At 40.0% G+C, this 16,216-nt stretch overlaps 1 protein-coding gene across 11 annotated transcripts in view; it reads left to right on the top strand.

Annotated features, from left to right (window-relative positions):
* mcf2l2 (MCF.2 cell line derived transforming sequence-like 2) overlaps positions 1 to 16,216 on the top strand; it is a 111,006-nt gene that overhangs the window by 54,042 nt on the left and 40,748 nt on the right. For all 11 annotated transcript variants that reach the window (XM_085149876.1, XM_085149877.1, XM_085149880.1 and 8 more), the window contains exons 19-25: positions 333 to 425; positions 778 to 870; positions 1,946 to 2,068; positions 3,194 to 3,274; positions 7,506 to 7,646; positions 8,729 to 8,821; positions 11,784 to 11,862. In XM_085149876.1, the coding sequence (XP_085006002.1) occupies positions 333 to 425; positions 778 to 870; positions 1,946 to 2,068; positions 3,194 to 3,274; positions 7,506 to 7,646; positions 8,729 to 8,821; positions 11,784 to 11,862 (703 nt within the window). The remainder of the gene's footprint in view (positions 1 to 332; positions 426 to 777; positions 871 to 1,945; positions 2,069 to 3,193; positions 3,275 to 7,505; positions 7,647 to 8,728; positions 8,822 to 11,783; positions 11,863 to 16,216) is intronic.

Genomic DNA, 16,216 nt, shown 5'->3' with positions numbered 1-16,216 from the left:
GTACTAATACACAGAGACTTCAGGTGAGCCATTTATCATAGATCAAGTCTAGTTTTTTAGTTGGAACCTTTTTCCGCGGGTTTTAAAGTCCAATACTTTGTATTGTTGGACGGTTGTTTTTATTCAGATAACATGGGAAATTACAAAGATGTTAGCTCTATTTTTGCACAACAAATTTGTTATCTCGATTCATATCCTAGAGGGTTCCTTTAATATTCATATATATTCATAGAAAGGTGGCAAACTTTTAAAACTAAAGATTGAATTGAACAGAAACTGAGAAACCAGATAGCCTTCCCTCTTTTCACTTGGACATGTCTTTGTGCTCTCAGAAAGAAGAGCTTCAGGTGTATGAAAAGTATTGTCAGAATAAACCACGCTCTGAAATCATCTGGAGGCAGTGTGGGGACAGCCTGTTTTTTCAGGTAAACAAACACACACACACACACACACACACACACACACACACACACACACACACAATTTCAGGTGACTACAACTGTTAGTTGATTTCTACAACTTCTTCTTAACCTAATCTGAGATGGTAGCTAACTTTACAAATCTGTTAAAAAACCAGGCCGAACCCTGAAGTTGTTTCACTGAACCCTAAGTACTGCTTCATGCTACTGGCCTCTGAGAAAGACTTTAGAGCACAGCACCTACAATGTTGGTGTTCTGTTTGGTGACTTAACCTCACAATGCAGCTGTAACAGGTTAGAGTTCGATGAGGGTTCACGTGCCACTTCTTGATCAACAACATTTGGTTTGTGAGAACAGGAATGCCAGAAGAAGCTGGATCACAAACTGTCTCTGGATGCCTACCTGCTGAAGCCTGTCCAGAGGATCACCAAATACCAACTCATGCTGAAGGTGTGTTATTTGGTTATAAGATGTAATTTAAAAGGAACTAACCAATTAGTTCAGTACATTAATGTTATTTTTTATTCTTTGTATTTATTAGGCTAGTTATCATGCTTCTAATAGATATCCAGTCTCTGTTTACCATGAATATACCATGAATACCAAGTATTTGATTTTTCTTCTTTTTTTGGTCAGCCTAACCAAATTTTTTTTTAAAAATTTTTTATAAAATATGACAGAAGCAAGAATATGAAAAACCTTTTATTAGTCACTTACATTTCATCCTGAACCTAAAGAAAAACCTTCATCACCACTGAAGCTTGCTAAGTCATTGATTTCATTTATTTTAAGTAAAAATAAAAATTCCCATTGAGTCAATTGTTGGTGAGAATGGGAAATAAATAAAGAAAAAGGAACCTGTGACACAACCAGAGTGATGGTTTATTCAATACTAGAGGAACTGTTCCTGGAAAATGAGCTGATATCCACAATGTGATAGCCCTGTTATCTCAGTCTGTGTTTATTATTAATTCTGCCAAGCACCTGCATCTTCTCTCCTCCCTTTCTCCTCTCCTCCTCTTTGGGACTTTAAAAATATTGATATCCAGTCAATTCAGTCCAAATAATTATACTATTCGCATAACCCAAGAAATGATATGAACTGTTATGGCAAGAAATCTGCCATTTTCTTAAACAAAAGTTGGGTGAAATATTAGCCATGTTTAATGTAGCAATGTGGAACTGTTGTAGCATTTTGAATAATCTGATGGCTTTTTCATTGGGCCATTGGCATGTCCTGATAAGAGGGAGATACAAGAATTGACCCTATAAGTAATAATAATAATAATAGTAAAAATGATAAGTGCATGTGATGTTTGTTCCACGTCACTGTTAGACAGTAGGGTTATATTTCTGATATGGACTGACAAAAGAAGGCGGTCCTAAAGATAGGGAATTTGTCATTAACTATGATCCTACATTAGGATTGACATAAAGTCTATTTGCTCCTCTGTTCTTCTCTTTCTTTGGTTTGTATTTTGTGCCCTTGATCTTTCTAAACCACTTCCACTTTCCCGTCTAACAGGAGATGTTAAAATGCAGTAACGGTGAGGGGATGGCTGAGTTGGAGGAGGCTTTAGCCACCATGCTGGACATCATTAAGTCTGTCAATGACTCCATGCACCAGATAGCAATCACTGGCTTTGAGGTCAGTGTACAGTAGTCATCATCATCATCATTAAAGTTCTGAATGATTTACACTGTGAAAACGAACTTGAGTTTGAGGGCTGTTATTCCACTCTCGTTACTCAGCCTCTAATTCACCCTGTGGTGTCAACTGACTTGACTTTCTTCAATTTACAGCAATCGGATTGCTATAACTTGTCACCTTCCCCTTGTGGTACAGTCATGTGAAAAAGTGATCTAATGGAAAGTGTTTGCTTTTTGAAATATTTTAGCGAGCAAAAATGGAATCCTCTTTGTCATAGAGCCTATTGATAAACAGGAAACACTGAAACACGTGTTCCAGAATGTGGATGGTGGACTTTTTCTAAAAGTTCTTTCCTATGTTTTTGGCTTGCTGTGCCATTTGAAAGACTTTTCATCCCCGCCAAGAGCGTAGTTCAAGAAACCTGAAAAAACATGTACATCATAAGATGGATCTATTTAGTTATGCAGTAGTACATGTTTTTGTGATTAAAGTCAGTATCATGTAAACCATGTATTCCCATCAAAAGAACAACAAACAATGTCTGTTGCTTACATCTTTAAAAGTCACTGGTCACACCATAAATTCAGTGTTAAAACCTGAATCAAATATGTTTAATCAGCAGATTTTTTTTGTTTTTTTTCACACTACTAATGCTATTCTTTTCTAATACAAATCGAAGTTTGGCACTGAATGTACCTAACTAGGGATAAAGTAAAAACAGAGTTTTTGGGCAACTCTCAACAGCTTTTGCACAACAGGTTTGCAAAATTTAGGTTTAGAAAAACTCTTCAAGTTTTAGCAGGTTTAATGGGAACCTTTTGTGACCTGCCATATTCAGGTGTCCTCATAGATGATATCTGGGCTAAGATGTTTGCTTTGGCAAACATCCAAATTCCTTCTTCCCTTAAATGAGTTGTGATTGACTGGGCGTGGGTGGGGTTACATATCACTGGGGGTATCTTACCAGCGCCAGCATGTGCATTCAGATCATTGTTAACACATGGAAGTGTTGTACTGTTCATACAAAAAGTATGCTTAAATAATGAGCTTTTGTTGCCAACTTTTTGTGCCAAAAAAAAAAAAAAGTGTTTCACAGATCTGACTGTTTTTTGATGTTTGCAGGGAAATCTGAGTGAACTGGGGAAGCTGCTGATGCAGGGATCCTTCAATGTGTGGACTGACCACAAGAGAGGCCACAGCAAAGTAAATTCCCACACTCCTGTTTTACCAGTGTTGAATATTGCCCTATGGATGTCCTATCGTTTACCTTAACATTAGTTAGTCGCAATGAACAAGTCTGGATACTTTACATTCATTAAGATGCAAGAAAAATAAATACATCCTTCTTAGCTTTACATATTTCAGAGTGCAATAAAAGCAAATAAGAGACCAGTCAGAGATTACCTGACTGGTTGTCGAGTGGTTGCTGGAGAATGCTGATTGTTGCCAGTGGAAAACAGTTGCAAAGAGGGTGCTGCTGTGAACAATTTTATGCTGCCAGCTAGGGATGGGTATCGAAAACCGGTTCTTATTGAGAACCAGTTCCCACTGTTTCAATTCCTTGGAATTGTTTGCCAGTTTTGCAAATGATTCCCTTATCGATTCCAGTCGCCCCGAATGACGTCACCACGTTGCGGAGCGTCATTTACCTGGCAGGAAACACGGCGCCTAAGCGGCTCAAACGCTCAAAAGTTTGGTTATACTTTACGAGAACGGATGACAACAGGGCAACTTGCAATACTTGCAAAGTAGATATTTCATTTAAGGGAGGAAACACTACAAATATACAAAAGCATTTGCTCACAAAACACGTGATAACCTTAAATGAATGTCGTATTTTTAATTCCGCTCCGGACTCGTGAATCTCAACCCAGCAGAAGCGGTAACGTTTGCACGCGGCAGGTAAATAATCAACTAACAGTCCATATTATGTTAGCGCGATCTGCCTTATTACAAAACCTGCCATTACTGTGCATTTAGGTGACCATGATGAGAGAGAGACAGACAGAGTCTGGCTGGCTCAGATGCTGGCAGTTCTCGCTGCAGTCTACCGGTAGTGTCTTCTTTCAGGCCAGGATAGACGAATGTCACCGAGCAGTGACTAAGTTTGTGGTAAAAGGCTTGCACCCATTTGCCACAGCAGATGCCCCCGATTTTCGATAAGTGAATGTGTTTAATTGTAGGCAGGGACATTACTGGATATTCTTGTGTAATTGCTGCAGAATAATTTATGTTATACTTTGTTATTGCTACAGAAAAATATTTATTTTATTTTTATTTTTATTTTACATTTACAATTTTTTTCCCGGGGACCCTGTGACACCCCATTGAAGAGCCGTAGGCTGTGGATCTCTTAAGATCTCACTGCTGGGTTTGTAAGGCCATGTTACTCCTAAATTTCTATCTTGTTTAAAGAGAAGATGTAAGTTCTAAGCTAATCGACCTTAGTGTTCTCCTTTTTAAAAAAAGAATCGATAAGAGATCAATAAAGAATCAAATCGTTAAACAGAATCAAAAATGGAATCGGAATCGTGAAAATCTTATCAATACCCATCCCTACTGCCAGCAACTACCAGTCACTTATGGAACACATTTTTCCATCATAAGCAGAGGTTGCCAGATGATTGCTGACAGGTCTCTAGGCTTGTGCGACCATGGCCTTAATTAATCTGCAGCTACGGTTTACTTTTCATAAACAAGGCTGTGTATGGCGTTTACTGCAGAACCTCGATCACTTTATTTTTCTTTTCTGAGGAAACAGGAGCTCCATAATTTGATGTGTCAAATTATGACAATCACTCTAAAACACTTTGTGGAAACCGGATCAGTTGTGTCCAAAGCACAACCAAACCATAAGCAAGCGCATCTAGAGAAGATCATCACGCTTCCTTGATGAGAAATAGCAAGGCACCTCTATCATTGATACAGAAATTGCTAAATAAGGAATGCAAGAGCACAGCCAGCAGGAGGCCAAAACTCAGGGTGGGCTAAACCCTATGGGCTCAAAATGTGGTGATAAATATTTTGTACTTCTAAATCAGTTTTGTATGTGTAAAAAGAATTTGTGCGTGCGTAAAAAATATTTGTGTGTGGACTTAGCCAAAAAAAACCAAAACCCTGCAAGTTACAAGTACGAATTTTGACCCAATTTTTCTTCCTTTCATCTGATTGGTCAATGTCATGTCAATCACAAATGTAACAATCCAATCAGAGAATAGATGGGTTTGGCTGTCGGAGGGGTGCTATTTTTGAACTGCAGGTCCTTGAAGGGTAATGCAGTTTGAAGCTGGAGGATCTCTATATAAATATCCGATAGCAGCTAGGTCCCCTAACTTTGAGCAGCTGTTGAAAGGATAAAGTTGTGGTATGTCAGTGGTTGGAAATACCATTATTACTTTAGGATTAGTTTAACACAAAGTCAGGGCTGACCCGGGACCATTGCTGTGAGTCACAGTGCTCAGCATAAAAGTCCTTTCACATCGGACGCAGGATGTGCTGCTAATGCTAACTAAAAGCCAAGGATCCAGAATTTGTTGCGCTGGCTGCTGGGCTCTGTGGGTTTTTGCAGCAGCTCCACCTGTACTAGATGCACCTGCTCCTTGTCGCTTCTATCTCTGACTTTATGTCCTCTACAAGAGTTTCTGTTTTTTTTTTTTTTGCTAGTTCTTCAAATGTTCAATAAAAACATGTATGCTAATTCATAACGAAGAAAGCTTTGTAATGAAGACTGTCATTTCCAAAACACTGCCCGCCCCCCCGCGGTCCACAGCGCTGTTGAAAAGGCTGTGGAAGTCCCTGTATTAAACACGTAGACCTGTGACACAAAAATCACCAAACTCGGCCGACCACAGACTGTTTTCCTTCGTGGTGATGAAGGAAAACGCTGGGTTGGCATGTAAGGGCATTTATTCCCTTCAAAGACCTGCAGTTCAAAAAAAGCGACCCTTCGACAGCCAAACCCATCTATTCTCTGATTGGATTGTTACATTTGTGATTGACATGACATTGACCAATCAGATGAAAGGAAGAAAAATTGGGTCAAAATTCGTACTTGTAACTTGCAGGGTTTTTTTTTTGGCTAAGTCCACACACAAATCTTTTTTATGCACACACAAATTCTTTTTACACATACAAAATTTTTTTACACACACACAAATCTTTTTTAACAAAACTGATTTACGAGTACAAAATATTTATGACCACATTTTGAACCCATATAAACCACGCCAGCATTTCATAGCGAATCATTGGAAAAATTTAAGATGAAGAACATGTATTTCATTTCCTCTTTTTCAACATAAAGAACCATCATAGCATTCAAGTTTGTCCTTGGAAGCATTATAATGCAATACTGTTTTGCAGTTTATGTTATCAGTTGATGATTAATAACCGAGACACAATGGAAGCGAAGCTAAAGTGGCTTGGAGTGATGCAGTCATTAATATTTATATCTATAGCTAAATACAAACCCATCCCAAGTGCCTTTGATACATTGTGTGTTCAGCTCATATTGTTCTGCTCCAGTCAGTGAATTTCTGGTTAAGTCTCATTTCCATTTTTTTTTTTTTTTTTAGCTCTGCTGTGGTTGCCAAATCTGTTGTGACCGGCTATTCAGTTTTATTTATGTAGCACCAGTTCACAAACCAGCCATCTCAAAGCACTTTATATTGCGGAGTAAAGACCCTATAATATTACAGCAGCTGGAATCCAAACAATCAGATGATCCCCTATGATCAAGCATGATTGAGGGTTTGAGGAACTACCTTTCAACAGGAAGTGTCCTCTGGCAGGACCAATGTCAGCAATGGGCAGCCATTTGCTTCAACTGCCCGGGGTCTGAAGGGAAGAGTACCAGAAAAGACAGGCATACGTTTCAGTAGTTTATTATACACATTTTTACCAACAACATCAAACCATATGCAAGCACATCTAGATATTTGATCAAGCTTTGTTGATGAGAGATAGCAAGGAAACTCTATTGATATAGAACCAGCATTTCATAGCAAAAGAATGAAAGAAAGGGTACGTGGCAAAGAAGAGCATATTTAAACTGAAGGACATGCATTTCATTGCCTCTTTTTCAACTTAAACAGGCAGCATAGCATTCAGGTTTGTCCTTGGAAGGCATTATAGCGCAATGCTGTTCTGCTGTTTATGTTATCAGTTGATGATTAATAACCGAGACACAATGGAAACAAAACGTAAACAGCTTAGAGTGATGCAGTCATTAATATTTATATGTATAGCTAAATACAAACCCATCCCATGTGCCTTTGATGTATTCAGGTTTGTTTGAACATTTTTTTGTTTGCTTAAATAATAACAATATGAGTGATGCTACAGGGTCATCTGTCATGGGTCTTCTTGACATTTAATTTCTGAATGTTATACAGTTATTTACGCATGTGATAAGTGACAGATTACCTGCTCTTAGGTGAAGGACCTGGCGAGGTTTAAGCCTATGCAGAGGCATCTCTTTCTGTATGACAAGATGCTGCTGTTCTGTAAGAAACGAGAGGAGACCACCGATGGACATGAAAAGACCCCGTCCTACAGCTTCAAACACTCACTCAAGGTCAGATAAAGATGGGGATGTGTGTGGGTTAAGTGTGCATAGCCTGCACTTTGTTTGGATGAATAAGCCTTTATTTGTCACCTGCAGTTGCCTGCAGTGAAATTGGACACATCAAACACCTTCTCATTTAAAGCTGATTAAAACGACATATTGGGATCTATTGAACTTTACTAGATTAGAGTTCAATAGGTCCCAATAGTTGTTATCTATCCACTACTGGGGCATTTTTATATATTTATTCATTTATTTATTTATTGAAGAACATCAACTAATTTGTCTTCAATAGTTTCTTTTAAGTATTGCAGATAAAGATGATGCTTCATTTTAAGTACCAGATAATGCACATAATTATGCAAATAATAATTAAAAGCTGTTTTATAAAACAGACAAAAACCAAACACAGTTCATTAATGAGAACGTTTCAGAACCACTAGGATAGAGTAACCCTATTAATACCATTAAAATACATCATTTTGGACTTAATGATGGTTATTTGAAGCTATTCTACTGTTTTTTAAGGGAGCAAACCTTTTAACTGAATATTGCTAAATAGCCAGTGGCATCCACTAGTTGTTGTATAGACTTGTTGCCTGTTAAGTCCTGTAGATAGTAGAAAGGACGTCTAAGCCTCAAAGTCCGTAATAGTTTAATTTATCTAAAGATATAAGATTAAATCAGCTAAATGCATTTGTCTTATTGTGGGTGAAGAGGGGTCAGCAGTTAAGCTCATGATTACCACTATTATTAGTATACCCCTACTTGTTATTATGATAAATTCACAGTTGGTATTTAAATAGGAATCTCAAAGCTTATTCACATTACTTTATGACATGGCAATATTTTGGGAATACTGCTTGCCTGAGACGTTTAATGGCTTTAGTTTATGACTCTGGTTTGTTAATGTCCTGGAAAATAATTATCACCTTAAGTGACTGTTATACTTTTGGAGCGTTGTGCCGAATAACATATAAAATGTGTATTTATTGTGTGACTGCTAATGAAAGAGTTTTTTCAGTGCATCACTTGACAGAGTTCATCTCTAACATACTGAATCTCAGTGTCTGCGTCCTGTTTCTGTTCAGATGAGTTCTGTGGGGATCACAGAGAATGTCAAAGGCGACAGCAAAAAGTTTGAGGTTTGGTACAATGGCAGAGAGGAAGTTTACATCATCCAGGTATGTTGATGCAACTTTTCCTTTCTGCTTTATGTTCAGATTCATTCAGCTTACCCTTTCCCCTGAAACTGCGATGGAACCCAGCTCACTTTATTTATTTGGAGCAGTACTACATTTCTACCTTTTTATTTCTGATTTTACTAAAAACATCTACTTCTGGTCTCTTGTCACATTTCTTTTTTTTTTTTCTTTTTTTTTTTGCCTGTCCCATTTGGTTCTTTAGCCGTCAGAATTGTTGTCTGAAGACCAACAAGGATACCCAATGGATTTATTTTGCCAAATGGATCATCATGGCATTGCCGTATTGGTCCATTTGATCGACCTTTGTTTTTATTATTTATTTTATTTTATTTTCAGTTGTTACAGTCGGGACAGACATGAGTGAGGGATAGGAAAGGGAGAAAGAAAGAGGAAGGAAAAGAAAAACAGAAGGGGAGAGGGACAGTGAGAAAGGGGGGAAAAAAATATATCTCTGGGATCACCTGTTGAGAGAAAAAGAATAGAAAACAAGCAAAAAAAAACAAAGCAACATACTAAACACAACACCATCGCATTAATCTAGCTAAGTGTAAACAGCAGTAAATACTAAATATTGAATGTTGTTGTGCAGCACGCAGGACAGACAGCGCACAATGTGCTTTGAAGTAGCAGCCAAGAAAGGTGTGATTTAAGTCTACAAACAGTGAACACCCGTGTGCACACCTGTGTGGATCGGCGCGCTTGTATTCAAATGGTTTCCCCATGTAATGGTCTGCAAGAGGGTGTAGAGAGCCATAGCCCTGTCCCCCAGGGCATGAAGCAGGCATGGAGGAGATCCAGGCCCCAGACATCCAGAGGCCCCAGAGTGCAAGAGCCCAAGGAGGACCACCGGAGGGGCATCCGTGCCACCTTCATGGGAAGGGCTGAGGATCCCCAGACGAGAGGTCACCCAGTAGCCACCGGGCAGAAGCTAGAAGGGGCTGCACCGGCGTGCCCGCCGGCTCCGCCAGCAGCCAGCTGTGCCAGAGTGAACCAAGCCGCAGGCACAGAGGCTGGAGGCCAGAGGGCCCCCCGCGGCCCGGAAGAGGCCTGACCGAGCAACGGGCCCCAGGCCCCGCCAAGTAGCCACCGGGAGTGAGCTGGTACATACCTGAGCGCCCAGCCCCGGACACCAAGAACCACCAATGCACCGACCCCTGAGGGCATCAGTCACCGGCAGGGAGTGTGGTGAGGGAAGATAGGCCTCCACACTTTGGAGGGCCTGGGAGTTCCCAGAGAGGTGGAGTCTAAGACCCGACCTGACATATAGACACAGACAAACAGGCACACACAGACACAGACATGCATTCCCACCCTCATGCACACATATACAAACACTCAGCACTCACCCAACGTAGGGATAGACATAAATGGACATGTACACACAATCACACTCCCCAAACATAGTCTATACCCCGGGTCCAGGTACCCTCGCCCCCAGAGGGGGAAACGGCACCCAGACCCAAGAGATGTTACCCTTCCCTCCGGGGTGGAGGCAAGCAGACCGTCCCAGGCTCCGCAGCAGCAGGGAGGCCAATCGGACAGCCAGCATCTCCTCCCAGCCCCCCCGCCCCGATGGCTAGTAGAGAACGGGGGTGTGTTAAGACCCCAAACCTCCCTCCTCCCGCTCAAGTGTAGTGTTGCTGCGTGTTGCTCTAAAGTGCATTTAAAACAAGGGAGAGCATGGTGCTGCTGCCAGAGAGCAGCAGGTGTTAGCACGGCCCCTCCCGAGAACCCTCAATATCTACATGGATTTAAAATTGAGAGGTGGGCACCGGCGCCAGAGGTAGGTTTGAATACACAGACCGTCTACTGGACGCCGTTAACGTGCCCACCCTCAAGGCCCTATATATATATATATGTGTGTGTGTTATGAGAGTGTAAGTAATGTGGATGTCTAAGTTGTGAGATAAAATTGAGGCACAGGTGGCCAGAAGAGGATGGGGGGGGGGGAATGTCTCCCCTGCACACCCGCACCCCAAGGCCCTACCTGTGTGGGTGGGTGTGGTGGAGCGGGAAGAGGGAGGTAGCCAGGGATGGGGAGGAAAAGAAGGGAGGGGAGGATGCCCCTCCCTAGGGCCAGCTCCCCCGCTGACCCCAGTAGGCACCCCCGTCCTCTGGTATCCACCAAGGCAAGGGAGCCCAGGCTCATCCAGACCGGGGCCTACGGCAGCAGCACCGCCAAGCCCCACAGGACCCGGGGCAGCCCACCCTACCCCACCACAGAGGAAACTGTACCCACCCCAACATTCAATCATCTTGTCACATTTCTTTTGTTTATTAGCTATTCGGTCAACAGGAGCCTTCAAAATTCAGTCCTTTTAAACTGTATTAGGCAATTCTTTTAGTAAAAAAAACAAACAATTTTTGGTTTCTTCTGCTTCCTGAAACCATTAATCATGTCACAACCTAAACAGTTTCTTGGCAGCTGGTTGCGGGACTTTTTTCTAAGCTTGGAAGTTACTTTCATGTACCGGCTGTAGCTCAACAGCCGCAACACCAGCATTATACATTTAAAAACCAGCAATAACATAGTAATGTACAAAAATGAGCAAATAATTCAATAACAGGCGGCATTTTGTAGATAATACAAATGACGGAGGAGGCTAGGGTATTTATGAAACTGCTAAATATGTTTGTGACGGCTTTTTAGAAGTCTGTACATTCATCCATATAAGAACTGGAAAATGATATCCTTATGGCAGTGAATTCATATAAAGCATAATGTGTCTATTTTATTGCTTAATGTGACCCCCTGATGTAATTTCAGTGAAATATTCTTCCTGGAAGAAATCCATGATACACAAGGGGTGCTCTTGGGGGCAGTGTTGCACCACACACCTCTCCAATCAGTTTCTCACTCAGCATTAATGTTAAGATGCTTTTGTTGTGTATATGTGCTTGATTTATGTTTGTGTGTGTGTATGTATTTATTCCTCCCTAGGCTCCCTCCATGGATGTGAAAAATATGTGGGTGTCAGAGATTCGGAAAGTTCTTACAGGCCAGCTGGAAGCATGCAGAGGTATGTACACACACGCACACACACACACACACACACACACACACACACACACACACACACACACACACACACCTTTTCATCTGAGAATATTTCTGTTCGTCTGTGTTACCTCATCTTTCACAGGATCACACTTCAGTCCCAGCAGGTGACAGATGAAGTTTCCTCTCTGCTCGGATAATTTCACCTGTTAGCATCTGTTAGATTAGTTAAATCCTAATGTTTTGGTTTTAGCATGAAAACATTTACACTCACACATTCTGCTGTTGTGCCATTGTTATTTTTTTTAACGTCTTCATGGTACCTCGTGCATTGATGCACACATTCTAACGAATGAATGAAACTCAGACCTTGAATATATTTATTAGAACTTAAATATATAAAATGAAACTTGTATATAATATACTGAATGAAACTTAAATTAATATATTCACTTTTATTGTAATATATATATACAGCATTTTTCTAAATGGCATTCCATAATATATTCCATATATATATACACACACACATCAACATACACATACACACACACACACACACACACACACACACACACACACATCAACATACAGTGCAGTCTGGACATTGGCCAGTCATTCTATTATGCTGAATGCCTTTAGTTTTATGCAGATAGAAAAAAACTGTATTTGCAAATACATTGTCTCTGTCTACTTAGAATTACTGTTGATCCATTGTAGTGTTTATGTCATGTGCTGCAGCTCACGGTGTCTTTATTGTAATAGTTCAGAAGAATTTCAACTATATCGTAAATTACTGCGCATAAGCAGTAGTACATGCAGTAGCTAGGACTACTTCTCATGTTTGATAAAGTTTTTGCTTTCTGCTGTTGTACATGTCGTACCACAATTAAACTGTTTTGGGCTCTGAACACTTCCACACTGAACACTTGCAGCTCAGTGCTATATACAGAATATCTGATGCAGATTTGCTAATTTACTTTTACAGTCAAGTTGTAAACTGTCTAGAAACTGAAAACTGAATTCAAAATCCTCTCAATGTTCTTTGCATTGTAGAAAACATCAAAAGAAAATCCACATCAAAGCAAGAAGATGTGTGGAGCTTGCATGTCCTCCCACGGTCCAAAGAAATGCTTGTTGGTGTTTCTAAACTGCCCATAGGTGTGCATGTGAGAGTGAATGGTTTTCTGTCCCTCTGTGTTAGCCTTGGTGACATGTAGCTGTTCTACAAGTACACTGCATTAATACACCATGACAAGCTTTAGCTGCTACAGCACCTTGTACTCAAACAGCTGAGTACTGTCCTTAAAGGATCAAGCATTGTTTTTGACTTAAGTCGTCTGTAGTTTTAAACCTTTATTTAGGTTCTGACCTGACATAAAACTTACATGTAGTTTGAAGCAGGCAGTATAATTTTGTCTGTTTTTATACGACGTACATGACACAAGCAGCAGCTTGCTTCTATATCTACTCTACAACAAGCTGTTTTTTGATTTTATACAATGATGAAGAACTGAACTGATTAAGAATGTAGAGCACAGCTGTCCCAAACATTCACTCTGCATTCTGACTAAATGACTCAGATCATTTAGTCAGCATGAAGTTCAATCCTCTATAAAAACATGAACAATTATAGTTCTGTATACTGGCTTCTATGATAGGGGTACATGTTGGTTTGATTAACTTTTTATTTCAAGGAACATATTTGCCTTTCTCTCCATTTTTTAACACACTGTGTCATTAATGAAGGCTGATGCCATGATTCATGGCATCAGTTTTTTTATTTGCTATCGAGCGCTTCTTTTTGTTTCTAATCATGTTAGATTGCTTAGTAGATGGAATTCCATCGAAGACATTAATATATCATCAAACCTCAAATAACCATGTCCAGAGCTGCTAAAAATGTTGTATAGCATACAAATTGCAATCTAGGTTCTGGTACTTCTCAAATCAAAATAAAAAAAATCCTGACCTCATTTTAATTTGGCTGATCTCCTCTTCAAAGTCACCTTTTAGCACACCTCGAGACAGCAGCAGCTATTGTAAGATTATTCTGTGGAAGCCCATTTTTTGTCCCCGTGGACTGGAACAGTTCCAGTGTGGCAAAGTGGCCAATCTTCAATCTGAATTATATTTTGGAAAAGAGAAAAAAAAATCACAGTAGTTAGTAGCAGTAGTGGGTAAGTCAGCTGGTAGGTGAACATTGTGTTGATGTGGCCAAAAAGTCCCTGATTTCAGTCTGCTATGTGCAATTATGTTACAGTAGTGGTACAGTTCTTTTGCATTGATAGTCTTTGGATGGTCTGTCCAGTTTTTTCTTCAAGGGAGAATCTGATGTATCTCATGATCATCCGAGACTTCTGTTTGATCTTTTGTGTATAGTTTGAACAGTAAAAATCATCAGCATCAAAGTCTGGTCGTTTTGACACAGAAGTTGATGCTTACTTTTCATATTAGTTCAAGTTGTCAGAACAGAACTTGATATAAAAGTGTGATGAAAAAGTAGACGCAGGAATGGGAAACAAATGCAAGAGAAGTTGATCCTAAAAATTATGCTTTACTTTTTGTATTCTCTTTTGCTTTTAATAGCAAACAAGCAACATTATGATAGCACTTTATATAATGTATGATATAAATTGACTGATATATCTAAAATTAGTGGTTCTCCTTTAATATCTAACAATTTCACTGGCTGATTTATTCAAATTAATTCATCCTCTTGGCAAAAGTACTAAATATTCTACAGTTCCAGATGCTCAAGTGTGAGAATTTAATGCTTTTGTCTCCTTTACATAATTTGAAAATAAATAAATAAAAAGATCTCTGCGGTTTGTTCAGACAGAATAATTTGAAGAGCTGACTTTAGGCACTATTTTCTGACATTTTATAAACGCAAAAGAAAAAACCCAACCCAAGACAACAATAAGTGCTGAAAATATTTTTTTATCAATTTGAAGCAACACCAAACAATGAGAAAACACAAAACCACATAAATACACGTACACACAGCAACCCACACCTCTCTCTCTCTCCCTCAGTCCTTTCTGTGCCAGTCAGTTCTGCACAGTTCTACTCTGTGGTCCTGACTGACAGGTAAGGCACACTATGTGAGCTGCACACTCTGCCCAGCTGACAACCTGTGTGTACCTGTGTCTGTGTGTGAGCAGACTGGCTAATAGCACACCATTCCTGTCATGAAGCCTGGAGAGTAGAGGCTTTAGGAGGCTCTGGCGGTCCAGCGCTGTAAGTTAAACCTCAGACTCCATGCGAGGAAAGACAGAGAGAGGGAATGAAATTAGTCCAGGAAAAAGGGAGGGAGGAAATTGAAAGTGATGGGGAGAAAAAAAAGGAGGATGGTGGAATGATGTGAAGAGAGAGACAAAAAGACAGAGATGGGCAGAGAGAGTCCAAAGGGATTTTCAGAGTGGAGATGGAGGCTGAGAGGCAGCTCAGAGGGAATGAAGGGAGGCTTGAAGGGATGAACATGAAAGGAAGGAGGGGCAATTGTTAGAAGAAAGGAGGGTGGCGAGAAGGAGAAGAGGCACAGCAGTCATCTCAGCTGTGTGCTTGAGAGAAAAGGAGGAGAGATAATAGATGTGATAGGAGAGCGAGAAGAGGAAGGGCTGGATTATAATGTGACTGATTTAAATCATTTAAATCAGGCCACATAATGGCAAATAGGGTCTTAGGACAAAATTATTTAAACTCAAGGTCCTGCTTTTTGTGGCACTTTCTACCAACAGTTAAAGGGCAAAAATTTACTTTCATAGTCATTTCCATGACAACTGAACTCTAGCAATGACCACTGTGTTAAAAACTGGAAAGTTAAAAGTTCACCCTTGATCTATTTCTAAGGTCAAGAAGGATTTTATGCACTACAGAAAGATTTTATTATATATTTTGGGGCGTACTTTCTACGATAAATTATATTGTCGTGCTTACTTGGTCAACTTTACTCAGTGAAGTCTAAGCAGAGTTTAGAGTAGAAATAATTTTGCTTATGGAGGGAAGTAGAACTGAACTGCAACTGCTGTTCCATACAAGCAAACATAATCTGTGGAGACCAAGGCACACAAGTCTTTCACATGATGAGTCGTGATGGAAAATCATTTACTTGGTGAAGAAAAATGTCTTTCTGTCTGCACAGCAAGAAGGGAGGCGAGTACATGTCTTCTGGTCAATGACTATGAAAAGGCTTCATGATCACTATTTCAGAGATGTCAGCACACCATGCCAAGCCTGGGTTAAGCTCAATAAAATCAGAAAGTCAGACTGTAGTTGAGAAAAAAAAAAGTAAAAATGAAATGAGGATATTTTTTGGACTGATTTAGAAAAAAAAAATCTTCCTGATAAGCACAACATATAGGGGTTAGCCT

This window comes from Neolamprologus multifasciatus, chromosome 23, assembly GCF_963576455.1.
Source record: "Neolamprologus multifasciatus chromosome 23, fNeoMul1.2, whole genome shotgun sequence".
NCBI classification, from domain to species: domain Eukaryota; kingdom Metazoa; phylum Chordata; class Actinopteri; order Cichliformes; family Cichlidae; genus Neolamprologus; species Neolamprologus multifasciatus.
Note: the sequence above shows the minus strand (reverse complement) of the source record. Positions and strands in the feature narration are given on the sequence as shown.